Here is a 20,336-nt window from a genome sequence, read left to right as displayed (position 1 = left end):
GGGGTTAAGCGATTCTTTTGCCTCAGGCTCCCAAGTAGCTGGGATGACAGGTGCCCGCAACAATGCCTGGCTATTTTTCTGTTACAGTTGTCATTGTTGTTTAGCAGGCCTGGGCCAGGTTCGAACCTGCCTGCCTCAGTGTTTGTGGCTGGCACTCCACCCACTGGGCTACAGGCTCTGCCCCACCATTTTACTTTCTATCTCTATGAATTTGACTATTTCAAATACCTCACATAAGTGGAATCACGTGATATTTTCCTTTTTCAGACTGGCTCATTTTACTGAGCATAATGTCCTCAGGGTCCATCCGTGCCACAGCACGTGACAAGACCTCCCTTCTTCTTTGGGTTGAACATTCCGTCATCCAGACGCACTCCATCTTGTTTATTCAGGCAGCTGTGGAACAGCAGGTTTGTTTCCATCTCTGGCTACTGTGAATCACTCGGCTGTGCAGGTGGCGTGCAGATACCTCCTTGACACTCTGCCTTCAATTCTTGTGGCCGTAGCTTTGGGATTTCTCAAAAGTGGGGGACGGCTGGATCACGTGGTAGTTCCATTGCACAATTTTTGGGGGAAATTCCACACTGCCCTTCCATAGCAGTTGCACCATTTTACAATCCCAGCAACAGTGCACAAGATTCCAATTTATCTGCCTCCTCACAAACACCTCCTAGTGTTTTATTTTTGTAGCTGTACTAATGAGTACAAAGTGATAGCTCAGTATATAGTTTTTTAATTTTAAGTTTTATTTATTTTATTTTATTTCTTTTTTGAGACAGTGTCTCACTTTGTCACCCTCAGTAGAGTGCCGTGGCGTCACAGCTCACCTCCCAAGTGCTAGGATTACAGGTGTGAGCCACTGTGCTGGCTACTTATTTTTTAAGGCTCATGTGGTCACCTTAAGCTGGGGTCATGGTGCAAGCCTCATGGTTTCCATTGGCATTCTTTAACAAAATTAGGGATGTTAAGCATCTTTTTACATGCTTGTCGGCTCTTTGTATATCATCTTTAGAGAAATGTTCGTTCAAGTTCTTTGCTCATTTCATCAGGCTATTTTGAGTTTTTGTTGTTGTTGAATTGCAAAAATGTCTCTTTTAAACAGCCACTGATAGCACAAGGTGCAGCCCTGAGCTGGGTGCCTCAGCCTGATGAGAGCGTTTCTGTGAGTCTCAGACCCAAGTTTTGTGACGAGGGGATTTCAGTGACTATTGTCAACTTCTTCCTCGATCACACGATAAGGCCATATTTAGCTTTGTAATAAACTGCCAGACTCTAGGCACGACACGTCAACACAAACAGAAAGGCATAATGTGGTCCTGATGTGATGTCACTGACCAATGTAATGGAATTTATGGAGCAACGAACAGACTGATTTAACAATAGGGTGTCTCAATTCTTTATGGCTTACAGACTTTGCTCTCAAAAAAAAAAAAAGGACAGAATCACAAAAGAAACAACAACACTTAATAACTGGTCTTTAACAACATTCTATCAAGGAAGATGGCCCAACCGTTCAATGCCACATTACCTATCCTGTGACAAAGACTTCCAAATCAGACACATGAGCTGTTCTGAAAAACTTTCAATTAGTAGAATTGATAGACGTTGTACTGCCACGAATAGTCTCACTGAAAATCAAAAGAGTATAAATTATAGTCACAAATTACTTTCAAAATGGTGCCAGGCATCTGAGAACACCATTAGAACTTCCCTGGGACACAAACTCTATTCTCCGCTATCCACAGCTGGGGAAGTGTGGTTCTTGGATGTTGAGTGAATTCCTCCACTCTCAGGCCAGATCCTGTACCCCTGGAAGCAGCTCTATGACTCCCTGACCTTTAATGGTCATTCCCGTGGCAAGGCACGAAACAAACTCAAGAAATAATCAGTGTGGCTCTGAGAGCTGAGTCAGGGTGTCAGAGAACACCCTGGAGGAACATTTGCCAGCATCAGTAGAAAAGACACGAAATGTGTCATAAGGAATTTGCTTTACCACTGTCCAGACTTGTACATAAAACCATTCTGAATGTGACCCTGAGACTATTAATCTTCTCAAAACACCCATAATTACAAGTCTCAAGCTATTAATGGCTTCTCCTGATAAAGAAAACAAATTTTGGCTCGGTGCCTATAGCTCAACCGGCTAAGGCGCCAGCCACGTACACCCAAGGTGGCGGGTTCGAATCCCCAGCCCGGACCCGCCAAAACAACAATGACAACTGCAACCAAAAAATAGCCAGGCGTTGTGGCGGGCGCCTGTGGTCCCAGCTACTTGGGAGGCAGAGGCAGGAGACTCGCTTGAGCCCAGGAGTTGGAGGTTGCTGTGAGCTGTAATGCCATGGCACTCTACCCAGGGGGGCAGCTTGAGGCTCTGTCTCAAAAAAAAAAAAAAGAAAACAAATTTCAAATATCTTAGCCTAGAAGTCTGAACTACAATTTATGCTCAAACTGTATTTCCAGTGTTACCCAAATCAGGCCTCACGTTCCAGCCAGTCAGTGATGCTCCTGGTCCCCTCACTGTGGATTAGGAACAACTCTTTCTGCACATTTTTTCCTACCTGTCTCTGAGTCCCAGCTCCATTCCCCATCCCTTAGTCCATCCTGCCACCACCGCCACCACCACCACCATAGACACTGAACTAGCCCTGTCTGTGTTATTTATTATATATTCATCCTTACAATGGAGATTATTTTAACATACAATTTTTTATTATTTCAGGTTAATTTGAGGGTACAAAGAATTAGGTTACAGTGTTTGCATTTGTTAGGTAGAGTCCCTCTTATAATTATGCCCCATCCCCAAGAGGTGTGCCACACACCCTGACATTGTGCCCATTAAGTCGGATCACACCCAACACTTAGGATCTTATTGAGGAAAGGATCTCGGAGATCCAGGTCTTTCTCAATGGACTTCTCAATCTTGAATGTGCATACGATTCTCCTGGAGATCTTGTTAAACTTAGGCCCCGGTTCAGTCGATTCTGAGTGAAGCCTGAAATTCTGCACTTCTAACCATCTCCCAGCTGATGTCGATGCTGTGGTCCCCGGGCCACACTCGCATGAGCTTCAAAGTCTCCCTGCAAGCTTCGAAGCCTGTAGGATTTGTAAAAGGCGAAAGATTTATAAGATCTGAAGAGAAACCAGAGTACCAAAGCCTGTAGGATTGGGATGGCACATGAGTGAAGCAGGCAGCGTGAGATGAAGAAGAAAACAGTGGGAACAACGGCAAACCAGAAACCAGAAGGGTCATGGGGGGGCCACTCTGCTCCCGCAGCAATGTGAGATGGAGATTGCCAGATCTAATTTTTCTAGTGAAGCAGGAAATTCATACTAATATGTAAGATTTCCCAAATTTTAAATGTTGGCAATTCTACATTCGATTTAAAGGACCATTTATGTGACTGAATAATATCCCGAATCTTTGCACCTTCTGAAGTTTCAGCTTTCTTTCTATATCAAGCTTTATTTATAGACCAGAGTTCTTTAACTGCCCCCTCCCCCCAATAATCTGTGACCTAAATAATACTCAGCCCAAACGCCGGGATTTCAAAGGCAAGGAAAATTCCAACAAAACCCCCCAAAACAGTATTTTAGAAACCTAAATAGGATACCAACATTTTATTTTGCTCAGTAAGGATATTACAAATAATCTACCATCAGGCTGGGCATGGCACCTCATGCCTATAATCCTAGGACTCTGAGATGCCAAGACAGGAAGACTGCTTGAGCTTAGGAGTTCAAGACCAGCACAAGCAAGGGCAAGACCCTGTTTTCTACAAAGAACAGAAAAATTAGCCAGGTATCGTGGGGGCACCTTTAGTCTCAACAATTTGGAAGGTTGAGACAGGAGGATCACTTGAGTCCAGGAGTTTGAGGTTGCTGTGAGCTAGGCTCAAGCCACGCCACTCTGGCCTGGGCAACAGAGTGAGACTATCTCAAAGAAAAAATATCTACCATCTACACCCAATATTTTACAGGAAGGACTTGTACTACCAAAACATGTAGGAAGAACATATTCTTAGATCAAAGGATAGTTCTTTAAGCAGAATAAATTGTAGCTTTATGGAGAAATTACATTGTCCTTATTTTTCTAATTTTGTGATGAACAAGTGTAAGCTGTGAACTAAGTTCTCCTGGTTTGGCGGAACTCCTGGCTAACCCTTTCTAGTGACAGGTGAGGAAGCCAACGGGCAGCAACACTGAATGACTTGCCTGTTGTGTCAGGCTTTAGTGGCACAGCCTCGGGCTGCTAGCTCGGGCTTGCGGAGTTGCAGCTGCAGTACAACTCACCTTCACTCAGCACGGGGAGTGCAGGTCTTGGGCCAGTCAGACACAGGTTTGAATCCCACAGAAGCAACTTTGAAGCTTCATAGTCTTAGCCAAGTTACCTTTTCAGCTGTTACATTTATGTTATAGGCTATTGTGAGGATTAAAGAAAATAGTGTATAAAAACTTCCTACCAGTAGTAAGGGGCTTTTCCCATAGAAATTAGAGAGCTTCTTCAGCAACAAGCTTTGCGTAGCAAGGCCCACATCACTGAGAAAGGTGGTTGTTGTGAAATAATCATAATAATAAAAACTGCAATTATTTCTAAGGTCCATCCCTCAGGTCAATGGGGTCTACTCATGACATTTAAAGGGAGCTTAAATTATTCTTCATGAAATAAGAATGATCTGCTTGGAACTAATTTTTTTTTTTTTTTAATCTTCACTTATCCCAAGAAGCAGGCAGCTAGAAAATTCTCTCACTTTCCAGTCTGTCCCTGGATCTAGTGGGGGGGCGGGGGAAAGAAACTTATCCCACTAAATAAGAGATAAAAATTAGATGCATTCAATAGTAAACATCCAGTATGAAGAGACTAGAAGCGGCAGAAATACAGCTCCCATAATATCCTTTGGTTCCTATTTCCTCCTTTTCCACCTTTTAAAATTGCTTAATATGAATGCTGTAATCATGAGGACAAGGACTCTTAGCTCTTCTAAGTTCTCTTTTATGACAGTACCTTGCTTAAACCATAACTAATCATGTACAGTCCGTAAGTAATAATTCTGCTTTAAGTCAGAGGAAGGGAGCTAAGTACAGGGAATACTGCAGATCATACAAATTCCAGTCACAGTGGTCATGTCCTTATCTACTCCTTACCACCAAGAATAAAACACTGTAGAACTAAATCTTCATAGAACTGACTTCGATTTGTTGGAATATTTTCACAAGAATAAGGTCATCTTAGATTACTTCCTAGTTATAAAAAAGTATAATCTTAGCTGGGTGTGGTGGCATGTGGGACTCCCAGCTACCCAGGAGGCTAAGGCAGGAGGACAGCTGAGCCCAGAAGTTCAAGGCTGCAGTGAGCTATTCAGCTTCATAATTGCTCTTGAATTCACTCTACACTATACTCTAGCCTGGGCAACACAGAAAGATCCCATCTCCTTTTTTTTTTTTTAAAGTATAATCTTATAGAGAGAAGTAAAACCTACTCTCTGAATTTTATGATTATAATTAAATTACACTTTATCAACTGAAGTGGTAATTTAATAAGTGACACATCTCTAAGCTATCTTGGGTAAGTATATTTCTATAAAACACGTTTTTGCATACCAGTTAATCAAACAGAGTCCCAGACCATGCTCACCCTGATTTCTTTGATACGGGGCTTTTCTGATGAGCATTTTATCATTTATTATTGGTTCTCTTCCAAGTAGCATCTGTGTTATTTGACTATAGGAGCCCTTTGTCATTACAAGTCATATATCTGTTTGGGGTGATGTTTATAGTTCACAGCTAGGGGGGTCAAAAAACTGTAGCCCAAGTCAAATCCAGCCCCATACCTCTTTTCGTAAATAAAATTTTATTGGGGCTGGGCGTGGTGGCTCATGCCTGTAATCCAAGGACTCTGGGAGGCCTAGGAAGGTGGATTGCTTGAGCTCAGGAGTTCATGACCAGCCTGAGCAAGAGTGAGACCCATCTCCACTAAAAACAGAAAAACTAGCCGGGCATTGTAGCAGGCACCTGTGGTCCCAGCTACTCAGGAGGCTGAAGCAAAAGGATCTCTTGAGTCCAAGAGTTTGAGGTTACTGTAAGCTATGATGCCACAGTACTCTACCTAAGGTAACAGAGTAAGATGCTGTCTCAAACAAATAAGCAAACAAATAAATAATAAAATAAATAAATGAAACAAAGTTTCATTGGAACACAACCACTCTTATTCATTTATGTGATATGTTCACCACCACAGCACAATTAAGAGACAATGACCAGGTGGCCTTCAAAGTTAAAAGATTCACTCTCGGCTTGGCGCCGGTGGCTCAAGTGGCTAAGGTGCCAGCCACATACACCTAAGGTGGCAGGTTCAAATCCAGCCCAGGCCGCCAAAACAATGACGGCTGCAACCAAAAAATAGCCAGGCATTGTGGCGGATGCCTGTGGTCCCAGCTACTTGGGAGGCTGAGGCAGGAGACCCGCTTGAGCCCAGGAGTTGGAGGTTGCTGTGAGCTGTGATGCCACAGCTCTCTACCCAGGGGGATAGCTTGAGTCTCTGTCTCAAAAAAAAAAAAAAAAGATTCACTCTCTGGCTTTTTTGTCAATCCCTGATCTGCAGAATAAAGGGCAATAACCATATATGTCAAGGGATCACTACAAAAATGCTATTTCAAAAGACTCAAAGGGTGACATCTTAAGCCTATAGTTTATCTTTTTTCCAGAAGGGCAACAATCTTTGCTCACAGGCAGGGCACAGTGGCTCATGCCTGTAATTGTAGCACTTTGGGAGGCAGAGGCAGGAAGACTACTTGCAGCCAGAAGTTCGAGACCAGCCTGGACTAAAGCGAGACTCTATGTATACAAAAAATAAAGGTAGAAGCCCGCTTTCCTAAGCTTAAAGAGACATCAAGATGAAAGTCATAATCAACATAGAGGCGTTCTACTCCTTTTGAGGAGGAAATGACAGGGTGGTTTTGGCAATGTTGCATTAGTAAGGATGCCATGCAAAAGGGACTGTTCTAAAAGGTTATAAAACTGTGGCTCTTAAGGAAAAAATAATCACCTTTGGGCATCTTCTATCATTGGGTTTCAATAAAATTTTAGTGACCATTTAATTTTAAAGTTAGATTCTATTAATAGAGCCTATTAATACTCCTGATTATTAGGTGAGGGTAGCAGCAGAGATTATAAAATAATGTAGTCTTGATCAATTTTATATTATACTTTCAATGCATATAAATGCATTTCTTGGCAAAACATTTTATACTAGCTTTGCTCCTCAATCCAACCTCACTATTACCCCAACAGTTGCTCAAGAAAATAATTAAATTACTCAGATAATACATACATATGTATATGTATATATTATATATACACACATAGCCACTAAATAAATGCATAAATAGTAAATTCCTGGTGCTGCCTACCCTAAGATCATCACATAGAAGTGTCCACGGGAAAAGTAACTCCAGGTATAATATTTGGAATATTGTTTGTTCTCTTTTTGTGATGCTCACCTCAAGTTCATATGTTTTGACTTACTTTAAATAAAAATTATCAAATATAAAGTAGATTTGAAAGGATTTTACAAAAATACTCATAAACCCAACATCCACCTCAACACATCCTTCCCCTTCGTCCTTCTCTTCTTCTTGTAAGCTTAATGAGGTGTAAAATATATACTCAGCACTTTTAGGTGTATGATGTGGTGAGTTTTAACAAATGTATTCTGTTATGTAACCACTGCCACAATAATATATAGAAGGGTGCCATGACTCCCCAGAGATTCTTCATGCCCCTTTCCCCAGCCCAGGTCCTGTCAACAAGTGATATTCTATCACTCTAATTTTGCCTTGTCTAGAATTTCAGATTAATTGGATTCTCATAGTATGTAGTTTTTGTTGTTGTTGTTTTAAGAGATGGTGTCTCTAGCTTTGCTCCTCAATCCAACCTCACTATTAGCCTGAATGCAGTGGCATGATCAGAGTTCACTGTAATCCTGACCTTCTAAAGCTCAAGTGATCCTCCTGCCTCAGCATCCCAAGTAGGTGAGATGACAGGCACGTGCCACTGTGCCCAGATAATTTTTTAACTACTTTTTGGTAGAGGGAGGGTCTTGCTATGCTACCTAGACTGTCTCAAATTCCTGGCCTCAAGAGATCCTCCCACCCCGGTCTTCCAAATGGATTATAAGCATCAGCCAGCATATGTGGACAGTGTGTAGTCTTTTGTGTCTGCCTTCTTTAACATGATGCTTTTGAGCTTCATCCATGGCATTGAATGAATTAATGTAGTAATTTTTTCCTTTTTATGGCTCTAGTTTATCTATTCACCAATTGATAGACTTTTAGGGTATTTTCAACTTTGGACTATTATGAAGTTGCTATGAACATTCACGTACATACAGGTTTTTGTGTGGAATATGCTTTTATTTCTCTTGGGTAAATATTAAGCAATGGAACTACTGGGTCATACGATTAGTATGATGTTTATATAAACTGCCAAACTGTTTTCTATATTTTTTGGTTCCAGTTGTCATTGTTGTTTTAGCATGCCCAGGCTGGGCTCAAACCAGCCAGCCTCGGCATATGTGGCTGGCGCCCTACTCATTCATTTTCTTAACAGAATCCCTTGAAGAGTAAACGTTTCTAATTTTTATTAACTCAAGTTCAATAGTATTTTTTTTTTTTGTAATACACATTCTTACATTCTTTTTTCTGTGCCTTATCTCAGTGTTGCCTAGCCCAAGGTCACAAAGATTTCCTCTCATGTTATCATCTAAAACCTTTAGTTTTGGCTTTTTTTTTGGAGACAACAGTTTATTTCTATTGCCTGGGCTAGTGTGCAGTGGCATCATCAAACTCACTGCAGTATCAAACTACTGGAATAAAACAATCCTCCTGTCTCAGTCTCCCTCAGCCTCCCAAGTAGTTGGAACTATAGGCGCATGCTACCATGCCAGGCTAATTTTCTATTTTTTATAGAGATGGTCTCAAACTCCTGGTCTAAAGAATCCTTCTGCCTTAGCCTCCCAAAGTGCTAGGATTACAGGAAAGGGTCACAGCACCTGGGCAGTTTCAGCTCTTATCATTAAGACTGTCATTCATCTCTAGTTCATTCTTGTGTGGCATGAGGTAAGGGGTTAAGGTTGACTTTGTGGTTGCTGTTGTTGCATGTGGCCATGTGTTTGTTCCTTTCCCCTGTTGAATTCCTATGTCGTCTTTGTTAAATCCCAAGTGACCATGTAAGTATAGGTCTATTTCAGGACTCCATTGTGTTCCTTGATATACAGAGTCTAAACCACGTCATCTTAATTACTATATGACTTTTATAGGCACTCTTGCAGTGGGAAATATGAATCCACCAACTTAACAAAGTTGTTTTGGCTACTCAAAGGCACTTACATTCTCTTCATAAATTTTAGAATCAGCTTGTCAAATTTTACCAAAGAGATGGCTGTTAGGATTTGGATTAGAATTTCAAATAATAATCAATATGGGGAGATAACAGACATCTTAACAATATTACATCCTTCATCCAAAACAAGTTTCTGAGTTAGTAGGGGATTTCTTTATGGTGTGATGAAAAGATTCTGGAGCTTTTCTAAAGCTCCAATTGCATATGGAGGACCACTTGATATTTTCTAATATTTTGTTATTAACATTTTGTTCTTTTGTTTTTCCTACAGTTTTTCTGTGTTTCCTTTTGGATAATGTCTATTGCTATTCCTCTGTTGCTCTGCACTATCTATTTAAATGTTGATTCCAGTGTGTTTTTAGTTCAGATACTGTGTATTTTTGTTCTTGGAATTTCCAATAGTGTTGTTTAAAAATGTTTCTGCATCTCTCCTCAGCATGCTTATGTTTTCCTCTATCTTCTTGAACACACAGACCGTATCTGTAATAGTGTTGTTTACGTGTTGAAAGTTCTATCAGCTCCGCCATTTCTGAGTCCTATAGGCTGCCTTGTCAAAGGATTCTTCTTGGTGTCCTTGTATTATGAGGTTGTTTTGCTCCTAGACCTCCGTGTGTCTTGGGAATTGTTCTGCCTACTTCTTTCAAGTACAGGTATATCTCAGAGAGACTGTGGCTTCAGCTCCAGACCACTGCAATAAAGCAAATACCACAATAAAGGGAGCCACACTAATTTTTTGGTTTCCCAGTAAAAATAAAAGTTATGTTGGGCTAGGTATGTGGCTCACACATGTAATCCTAGCACTTTGGGAAGCTAAGGTGGGAGGATCACTTAAGGCCAGGAGTTCCTAGACTGGCCTGAGCAACGTAACATAATGAGACCCCATCTCTACAAAAATATATAAAAATTAGTCAGCTTGCAATGATGCATGATGTAGTCCCTTCTACTTGGAAGACTAAGGCAGGAGGATTGTTTGAGCCTAGGAGTTTAGGTTGCAATGAACCTTTGAGATGGATGCCAGCAGCCTCATTAACCCCATAAGATGGATGCCAGTGGCCTCACAACGGCCTCACACCACCCCCCGGGTAGGAAGAAGGGGAAAAAGAGGTAAATGAAATGATGCTAAGTACACAGGACAAGATAAGAACGAATGGGCCAAGAACTGTCATCATGAGAGTTAATGAGCTAAGTGCTGTGACAGATTGTTTTACTTATCCATTAATTACTAGATCAGCATTATGTTACTTTATTGTTGTCTAACGGCCCTTTATGTTACCTATTGGCTAAACCACTAAATTGCAAGGTTCTCTTCTGTAAAAGGGGTCATGATGACCCCATGCTTGCTTTTTGCTTCTTTTGCCAATGTTCTTTTTACTTTTAATTGCTAACTTTCAGGCCACCTGTTTGCCTCATTGCCAACTTTGAGACTAGAAAAACCCTAAGTGCTCTGTCACTTAGTCTGCTTTAGACTTTGCTGAGACAGCCCTGCGGTTAATAAAAGGCTCCTTTTTGAAATTCTAATTTGAGTTGGTGGTCCTTAATGTCGTCCCATAACACTATGATAATGCCACTGCACTCCAGCCTGGAGACTTGTCTCAAAGAAAAAAATACGTTTATATGTGGTATTATATGATATAGTTAGTCTATTAAGCATTATGTCTAAAAAAACAATGCACATACCTTAATTAAAAAATACTATATTTTTTGAAAATGCTAACATACCTCAGCCTTTAAGAGGACTATAATCTTTTAGCTATAATCTTTTTGTGGGTAGAGGGTCTTGCCTGATCTTGCCAGGCTGCTGACTGATCAGGCTGATGGTTCCAAAGGCTGGGGTGGCTACAGCAATTTTTTTTTTTTTTTTTTTTTTTTCAGTTTTTGGCCGGGGCTGGGTTTGAACCCGCCACCTCCAGCATATGGGGCCGGAGCCCTACTCCTTTGAGCCACAGGCGCCACCCAAGCCATTTTTTAAAATAAGTCAACAATGAAGTCTGCCATGTCAGTTGCCTCTTCCTTCCACGAAATATTTCTTTACAGCATGTGATGTTGTTTAATAGTATTTTACACCCTGCCACTGCTTTATCAACTAAGTTAGTGTATAACAATATTCTAAATCCTTTGTCGTCATTTCAATAATGTTCGCAGCATCTTCACCAGAATTAGATGCCATCTCAAGAAACCACTTTCTTTGCTTGACTCAGGGTTTCCATAAACCTTCAATTTATGAAAAGGATAAGAACAAAGGGCAATGAAAGGAGGCGTCAAGCCCCAGGTGGTTTCCTCTCACCCTCTACAGGTCAGTTCTCAGCTAGACTTGCTGGGACCCTCTGATGTTTTCTAGAATTCTTCTGTGCAGCTCACTGCTCTCCAACTCAAATATAGCATTGTGGCTCCCTAAATTTAGATTTCTCCCCAACTCAGTACCACCACCAGGTTCTGTTTGAGTTCCCACATTCTGTGCCATGGCCTGTAAACTTTCTAGACAGTAAGCTGAAATAAAAGGGTACATCTCATTTGTTTACCTTTTCTCAGCAATCTTCTTTTTCTATTGCCAACGTCTCTAAAACCTTTGTTTCATAATTTTTGCCCGGGTATCTACTTGTGCAATGTAGGAGAGCGAATCCAGACCCCATTTCCCCATCTTGGAGAGTTGTGAAGTGTTGATCCTTTACTGTACTCGTTTTTATCATGTATCCATCCATCTATGCATCCCTCAATTTGTTCTTTATTTCAAGATTAATCTCAGATAGCAGTGCTTTTCCCCCTAAATATGTAAGTATACTATTAACTAAAGTTCAATGCTCGTTTATAAATTTTATAAAATTTGTATACAATGAGTGCGTAAGTTTCCAGTGAACGTGTGTGACATGTAGACAAATGCATATGCCTGTGTAACTCAAACCTCTTTTCAAGATTCAGAACATTCCTATTACCCCCCCAAAGTTCTTTCAAGTCTCTTCTCAGTTAATCTCCAACTCCCCTGCCCCATATGCTTTTTCCAGCATAGTTTTGCCTCTTCTAAAACTTCATATAATCATAACTATATAGCACATACTCTTGGATAAAGCTTCTCCAATCAGAACGTTTGGGGATTCATCCATCCTGCTGCACGTATTGGTAGTTCCTTCCTTATTATTTCAGAGGAGGATTCTGTTGCATACTAGTTTAACCACTCTCCTTTTTTTTTACCTTTTTGTTACCGTGGGTAGAGTGTCGTGGCATCACAGCTCACAGTAACCTCAAACTCTTGGGTTTACGTGATTCCCTTGCCTCAGCCTTCCAAGTAGCTGGGACTCAGGCCACAGTGCCCAGCTATTTTTGTTGTTATTGTTTCAGTTGTCATTGTTGTTTTTAGCTGGCCTGGGCTGGCTTTGAACCTGCCAGCCTTGGCGTATGTGGCGAGTAACCTACCTACTAAGCTACGGGCACCACCCACCACTCTCCTTCTGATGAATATTTGGGTGGTTGCCCATTTGACATTACTATGAATAGACTTGCTCTAGACGTTCTTGCACAAGTCCTTTTGTGGAATACATCTTTAGGTGAATACCTAGGAGGGGAACTGATGGGACATAATGTCAGTAGATGTTTTATTTTATAGGAAACCTCAGAATTTTTCCAAATTTTATCCTTCTACCAATGATACTCAAAGTTCCAAGTATTACACATCTTTGCCAATCAATGGTGGTGTGTCAGTCTTCTTAATGTTAGCAATTCTAGCAAGTGCATAGAGGCATCTCACTTTTGAAGCTTGTGTTTGAATTATTGTTAGTTTTCTCTGTCCACAGTGCCTTAATATGTATGCCATATCTCTCCTCAACAGTAGAACCTGTTTACTTGCTCTGGAGAACGGCTGCCTGTGGCAGACATGGTCAGCTGCCCCCATACTGTGCACGCAGTCTTCCACAGTCATTGACTTTGAGCTGTGATGTAGCTACCCAACCAGGGGAAAACAATTTCTTAGCCCCCCCCCTTCAGACAGCTAAGTGTGGCCACAAGATTAGTTCTTACCAATTAAGATGAATAGGAACAAAGCACACTACCTCCAGGTGAGGCTTTGAAGAAGCAGGAGTACCTTTTCCTTGCTTTCTTCTTTCACTGTTGGGATACAGATGACCAAAAGGCCCTGGGTGATAAGATGGTAGCCATAGGATGGAAAAATCCTCAGACCTGAGTCGCCACATGGAAGAGAGAAGCCCTCTGACTTGGGAAGCCCCTTGGTTTATACATGAGCAAGAAATAAGCTTCTATTATGTTTCACCCATTGCAATTTTGGTTCTGTTTGTTACAGCAGTTTAGGCAACACTGCCTAAACTGTTGCCTATCTCTTGAAGGTGCTCCCTCCTTCCCTGATTTCATACAATTTGTAATCTGTATTTTAGTCCATATCTCCAAAGCATAAATGCATCTACTAGACTCTTCTCATGTGCTCCACTAACATGGAACAGAAATTTCATATAATAAATAAATACATATGAAGGTTATTGCACTAGTCAAGATTCTTTAAATTTTTATTGCAGTACAGCATACATACAGAAATGTGCACAAATATACTGTATTTATATCATAAACAATACATACATCTGCGGAAACTTACAACTGGGCCATTCCCTTCCTACTATTTTTCTCACTTGCTATTTTTTCAGCCCTGGTAGTTGAGGATGTCAAGAGAAGAAGAGGTAAAACAGCAAACCGAGTGTGGCACTGGCCCTTCTAAGAAGCCTGAACTCAAGGGTAGACAGCAAATTGGTCCTTGAAGATCGCCTATGTGCCGCCCCATTCCTCTGCCACACTCCTACAATGCCACTGTTTTCTTTTCTTTGTCTTTTTTTTTAAGGCAAGGAGGATGTAAACCAGAGAACATAAAGGAAAAAGCTTCACTGGCTCCTTTCAGAGAGCAATTGAAGATTCTAGAGCTGCTGCTAACCCATGTGGCATCTTTGGTAAATCATCAACATACACTGTGGAAAAGCACTCCTTACTGAAGTCACTGTACTTCCACCTGCTACATATATGTTGCAACATAACTAACCATATGGTTTTATTAGAAGAACGCTTCCTGCCTCCTGCCGAGAGTTGTAACATCTAGGTCCACCTGTCTATGATAAGAATGGCACCTTCATGAATGAGACACTGCTCTGCCCTGTACAATCTACACTGCTGCCTGTGGCTCTTGGGTTGCAGATCAAGTTGTACTTTAGATTTTTTTTTAACGCATCAAGATTATTTGGAAAAAGACTTTGTTACTGAAGTATAACATACAAGATAAAAAGAGATACATCCTTAAAAACAATAAAACAAGAAGAAATCACCAGTTGCACAGGAATGAATGTAAGTAGCTTAGAATTAAAAAAAAATACATAAATGATGCAATAAACATCATAAGCAAAAACACCAGAAATTTGCATAGACCTACAGGAAAAGGGTCCTAGTGAAAACTCCAGATAAAATGTGCTATATATGATGACTTTAGTAAGAAATGTAAAATCCTATGATATCCTTATATATAACCTGGAGAGATATTGGCTGAAAGGTGGATCAGCACATTACTAAAATTCTTAACTCATGGACGCCGATTAAGAGATTGGTCAAATTGCATCCCACTACAACTTCTGAGGCCTACCACAGGGCTTTAGTCCTTCAACTTGTTTCACTCAATATGGGAGGTTTTCATATGAAACTCTGGAGTGACTGGAAAGAAGATGGCTAATACTTCTTAGACAGAATCCAAGATCAAGTCAAAAGATTTAACGAACTTAACTCAAATACTGTCTACAAGCAGCAAAAATAACTAAGCTCAAAGGACTCAAACTGTACCATGCGGTTGTCAGAAAAGCTAGTCTAATACCTGGGTTTCAAACAGAAGAATGAAGAGTACTCCCCAGAACAAAGGATGACACAGTTCTGCCATTGGAAAGTGTTCAGTTCTGAGTTGCATACTGTAAGAAAGATCGAGAAAATGACAGCGTATGTGGACAAAAGGATTTTGTCCTGTTGGTGGTAAATACAGTCAAAGTCACAATATATACGGAATGAAATAACGGAAAATGAAAAGATGCTGAGAGGCTTCCTAAGTGATATGATTAGATATTTGGCATCAAGGATCGATTAAGACAAATGAGGTGAGGACATAGACACAGCTGAGGACAGGCAGAGCTGTCTGAAGATGGAAGTGGACTTCTGTCTTGAGACTCAGGCTGCTGAAAACCATCTGGCATTCATGTTTTTTCCACCTTTGACCTTTTACAAATTTGTACTTAAATATCTGCTCAGCTACAAAATTTACTACTCTTTGAAGAACACAAAAAATGACAAGTCTTCAGAACTACTATGCTAAAACTTTAGGAGATGTGAAAGTCCAAAACCTTGAGAGTTTGCTTTATTGGCTACTCTCTCAAATGGATAAGCAGCTGTGTGTGTTGTTTCCTGATGTGAAATCTGTCTAGTAAATACAGTTTATTTCAGCACCCTTTTTCTAGTGTTAATCATCACTGATATATAAATTTTTGATGATGAATGACGTTTCACCATATTAGTGTGGTACACTGGAACATCCATGTATGCCCCTCCCTGCAGAAACCAAAAACCTTAAAAATGTGTGTCTACGTATATATATTTCCCTATTATATGTAGACAAAGATACACACAAAAACATGAGTTACTAGTAAAGAATTCCTTCCTTCTCAAAGAGAGTTTACATAGCCAAGCATCCAAGTGCACTTCACTTATGATTTTCTTTATACAATTCAGCTTACCCATAACTATTCTGAAACATGTGGGAAGAATCTAATTTTGACCCAGTTTGTCTTAAAGGTATGTCTTAGTGCACTATTGCTTTAGGCACAACCTACATAGGTGATTCCAATAAGTCTTATCTCAACATTCACTCTCAGAGTAAACAAAATATGAATAAATCCATCCAACATTCTAAAGAAGCTTGTTATTCCACACAATTACATACTAGAATTAAGCAGGGATCCAAAAATGAGAGGGAATGCTTCCACAGTTTTCTCTTAAAGAGATTACTATTATCCTTTAAAATTTTATTATCCTTTAAAGTTTTCCTACAGCACTTCCCATAATATTTATATCTATTTTCCTTGGAAAAGCAAGGATTAATCTTAGCATATCATTGACCTCAAGAACCAAATGTGTTCCTTTTCCTTTTTACTATACTTTCCTGCACTTTTCAACCCCACAGTGAGAATATCATTTTTCAGAAAGGGAATATACACAGTTACTATATAGTTACAGTTGTTTACTATTCCTCAGTTATAAGAGCAAATTGATTAACAAATGAAATTGTAAAAAAAAGGCACAGGAGAGGAGCTTGCCCAAGTGGTGGTTGTCCAAAAGTACTATTTTTTGGCTGCTTGGAGGAGTATCTGAGCCAATTCCCTGTCAGATCAAGTAATTTACTATTTTCTATACTCCTGAAATATAGGTTTTGAAGTCACCTAAATTAAACCCCAAAGGGTCTAATTTAGAAAGGTTATTAAGATTTGTATTCGTGTAGGAGCAGCCAGTTACAAACCTGCTTCCTTTCATATTAACTATAAACACCACCTCCTTTCAGAAGAGATCTGGAAATGATAAAAAGCAGAGTCACAAGATGCTCTTACACAAACATCTAGAAATCCGGCAACTTTAGACACAAACAGTGCTTTTAGGAAAACAGTGATGGCAGATTAAAACCTGCCTTTAACCACAAGAGTCCCTGGAATAAAACCATAAGTGCTGCCAAGAAGCCATAGGTGTTTATTGTATGGACAGGAAAAAATAGGATTTTGAAGGCTACAGTGATAGTTCTTCTCTGTCTCCACTAGTACAATATAAGAGTAAAGGTCAATAGCCACATGAATACTGTAATTATAAAATGTTGGGTTCATATTTCACTCAGGTTTACAAAAACCCTTTTTGTCCTTGTACTTCCGGGGGTTTGGAAGGTTTGCCAAGTCATTGCCTTTCTTGTCACCAGAGTTCTCAGCAGGTTTACAAATGGACGTGCTCAAGACTGCCATCTGGTGGAAATGATAGAAATTGAAGTAATTTTTTTTTTTTTGGTACATGAATAATGACAGTTGTCTACTAAAAAGATATAAAATATAATTACACAGGAGGGCAGAGAGTTAACAGCAACAAGAAATATAAAATAGCAAAGAATTAATTTCTACATCAAGGTGTAGAGACAATATGGAGAAAACTACAATACTGTATTTAAAAATACTTGTATAAATAGAAAGATGTAGTGAAGTTCCTGGAAGGGAACTCACCTCTGCTAAAGATATCAGTGACTCCCAAATTAATCTACACGCATAGCAACTCAATCAACATATTAACAGGATTTTTATTTGCAAGGGAAATCTTGGCTAGTTATTCAAAAGTTCTTCTGGAAGAATAAATACATTCCATTTTTGTTAAGGGGGCATTTTCCCTGTGAGATAATAATTAATATGTCATGGTACTGATACATAATACAGTGAAATATAACACCCATAAAAATGTAAGCATACACAAGAATATATAATCAAGGGCATTTTCAAATAATGAGAAAAGATTGCCTTATGTAACAGTTGATGTAAGGACTGGAAAAATTATTGGAAACATTAGTAGTAAGTTCTTGTTGTAATAAATATTAACTTATCAAAAAGGCCCAAGCCTTAACATATATGTAAATAATTACTTACTCAAAATGTGAAAATATTGTCTGTGTATACAGCTGAAGGTGGATCAAACTGTTAAAGAAAAATGACATCATTCTAAAACTTCTGAATATATAAAAGATACCTGTTAAAATTCAGCAGATTTAACATCTAAGATCATGTGGTTTACTGTAAATTGTAAATTTTCAATCTTTTAAGAAAAGTAAAACAAAATAAACCTTACTATATTTGATTTTACAGGAAAGTGTGTAAGTTTTTGTTCGTTTGTTTCTAAGGATCTTACTCTGTCACCCAGGCTGGAGTGGAGCAGCATTGTTCACTGCACCCTTGAACTCCTCCACTCAAGCAGTCTTCCCACCTCAGACTTCTGAGGAGCTGGGACTACAGGCAAATCCCAACGTGGCTGGCTGATTTTTAAATTTTTTGTGGAGATTGGGGTCTCTCTATGCGCTGACTAGTCTCAAACTCTTGGAAATAAGCAATTCTCCCACCTTGGCCTGCCAAAATACTAGGATTACAAGCATAAGCCACCACGCTCGGCCAAAAGAAGTATTTGTGACCAAGGAGAGTAGCATTTTAGCCCCCCTTTAGTGCCTCTCTAATCATAGTGAGTAGAGAGCCCTTATTCTACCTACAGAAATAAAATTATCATGTAAGAAAAATCTCAGAAAACATAGTAGTTGTATATAAGATTGGGGGGGGGATAGCCCATCATGTTGAGCTTCTGGTCTTTTCAGTATGGTCAGATGCCCTTTGTTCTTACTCCCATCTCTCAATATCCTTAAAATAACAACAGCAAACCATAAACAGTATTAACAATATTAACCGGGAAAAATACTTCATGACATATGTAACAAGGTAATGGTTGCTTCCCTATATAGATGAGGAGCTCTCCCTCATCAGTAAGAAAAATGAGCAACATGTATAATAACTAAGTAACTGGCGAAAATGGAAAAAAAAATGTTTACGTACTAGTGATTAAATAACTGGGAATTAGTCAGAAAATGTAAGTTACACTATTTTACCCACTGGACTGTCATTGTGCAACTTTGGTGAGAAAGAGAAATACGTGGACATTCTTGTACACTATTGGGATGATAAACTGACACCCCTCTTTTTAAAGGCAATTCAGGACCACTGTATTTTATTTTTGTTTCTATATTTTATTTTTTAATTTAAAAATTTATGAAAAATTCATACAGAAATTACAGAAAAGACTATCTTGTTTACCTGCTGCCTAGATTTAATTAACATTTTTACATCTTTACTTTTATGAGAAAAAAACTCACTTTCCCCAATACCTTTGAATTACTAAAGTTACTGCGTATTATTCTCATGCATGTTTTAAACATATATACGTTGTATATATCATACTTCAACTCTAAGATTCTATGATTTTATACAGCATTCTTTATGTATTATCAAGAAAAAATGCTGTCAACTATGAAGCAATACTTTATCAACACATAGGATTATCTTATACTTATTGTAACAGACTTGAATCGTTTTTTAATTTTACATAATGCTACTTCAGTATTATGTGACAAATTACTTTCAAAATATTAAAAATGTCTCAGGCTCGGCGCCCGTAGCACCAGTGGTTACAGTGCCAGCCACATTCACCAAGGCTGGCGGGTTCGAACCCAGCCTGGGCCTGCTAAACAAGGGCAACTGCGACAAAAAATAGCCGGGCGCTGTGGCAGGCACCTGTAGTCCCAGCTACTCGGGAGGCTGAGGCAAGAGAATTACCTAAGCCCAAAAGCTGTAGTTTGCTGTTGAGCTGTGACACCACTCTACCGAGGGCAACAAAGGGAGACTCTGTCTCAAAAAAAAGTGTCTCACTGCTTAAGGAAATGAGACAATTCGTTATTGCTGGAGTCCAGCCCTTCTCCATTTCATTATGCCCCAGTATGTCTTATGCTAAAAGATACAAAGAGGCTTCGGAGTTATTCCTCCCTGATAACAAGTATCTACCTTAACTGAAGAAACTAGTCTAACGGTCTATTTAAAAGGGCCAGAATTCATCTACTTCTCTCTGGGACTAGGGTGAGGCACTTACCTTGGGGATAAAATTTGAGAGGTGGCATGTAATCAAAATAAATGTTTTAATGCAACATCAAAAAATCGAAACAAATGTAAAATCCTAGTGAACAAGGTTATCAGTATTTAAAATAAAGACAGAATCATTATTGCTGAATTTACCTTACTAACCCTGCTCTCTAAGGGAAGGAAAGGGGTCATAACAGGTTAAAATGAATAAGCAACATGGGACTACACTAC

The 20,336-nt window shown here is 39.5% G+C and overlaps 1 protein-coding gene across 3 annotated transcripts in view; it reads right to left on the bottom strand.

Moving 5' to 3' along the window:
- Nucleotides 1-2,759: 2,759 nt before the first annotated feature.
- The window catches only part of PPM1B (protein phosphatase, Mg2+/Mn2+ dependent 1B), a 98,871-nt gene continuing 81,294 nt past the window's right edge, over nucleotides 2,760-20,336 (bottom strand). Inside the window, exons 6-7 of one of the 3 annotated variants that reach the window (XM_023512135.1) lie at nucleotides 18,081-18,128; nucleotides 2,760-3,093 (exon numbers count right to left, since the gene is read on the bottom strand). In XM_023512135.1, coding sequence (XP_023367903.1) covers nucleotides 18,081-18,128 — 48 coding nt within the window. In that variant the 3' untranslated portion in view covers nucleotides 2,760-3,093. Of the gene's footprint in view, nucleotides 3,094-12,794; nucleotides 17,415-18,080; nucleotides 18,129-20,336 lie in introns of those variants that run through there. The other 2 variants (XM_023512134.1, XM_012804040.2) reach the window with 2 other exon arrangements.

Source organism: Otolemur garnettii, unplaced genomic scaffold, assembly GCF_000181295.1.
Source record: "Otolemur garnettii isolate 467f Iridium unplaced genomic scaffold, OtoGar3 scaffold00024, whole genome shotgun sequence".
In the NCBI taxonomy this organism is placed as follows: Eukaryota; Metazoa; Chordata; class Mammalia; order Primates; family Galagidae; genus Otolemur; species Otolemur garnettii.
This window is presented reverse-complemented; position numbering and strand designations above follow the sequence as displayed.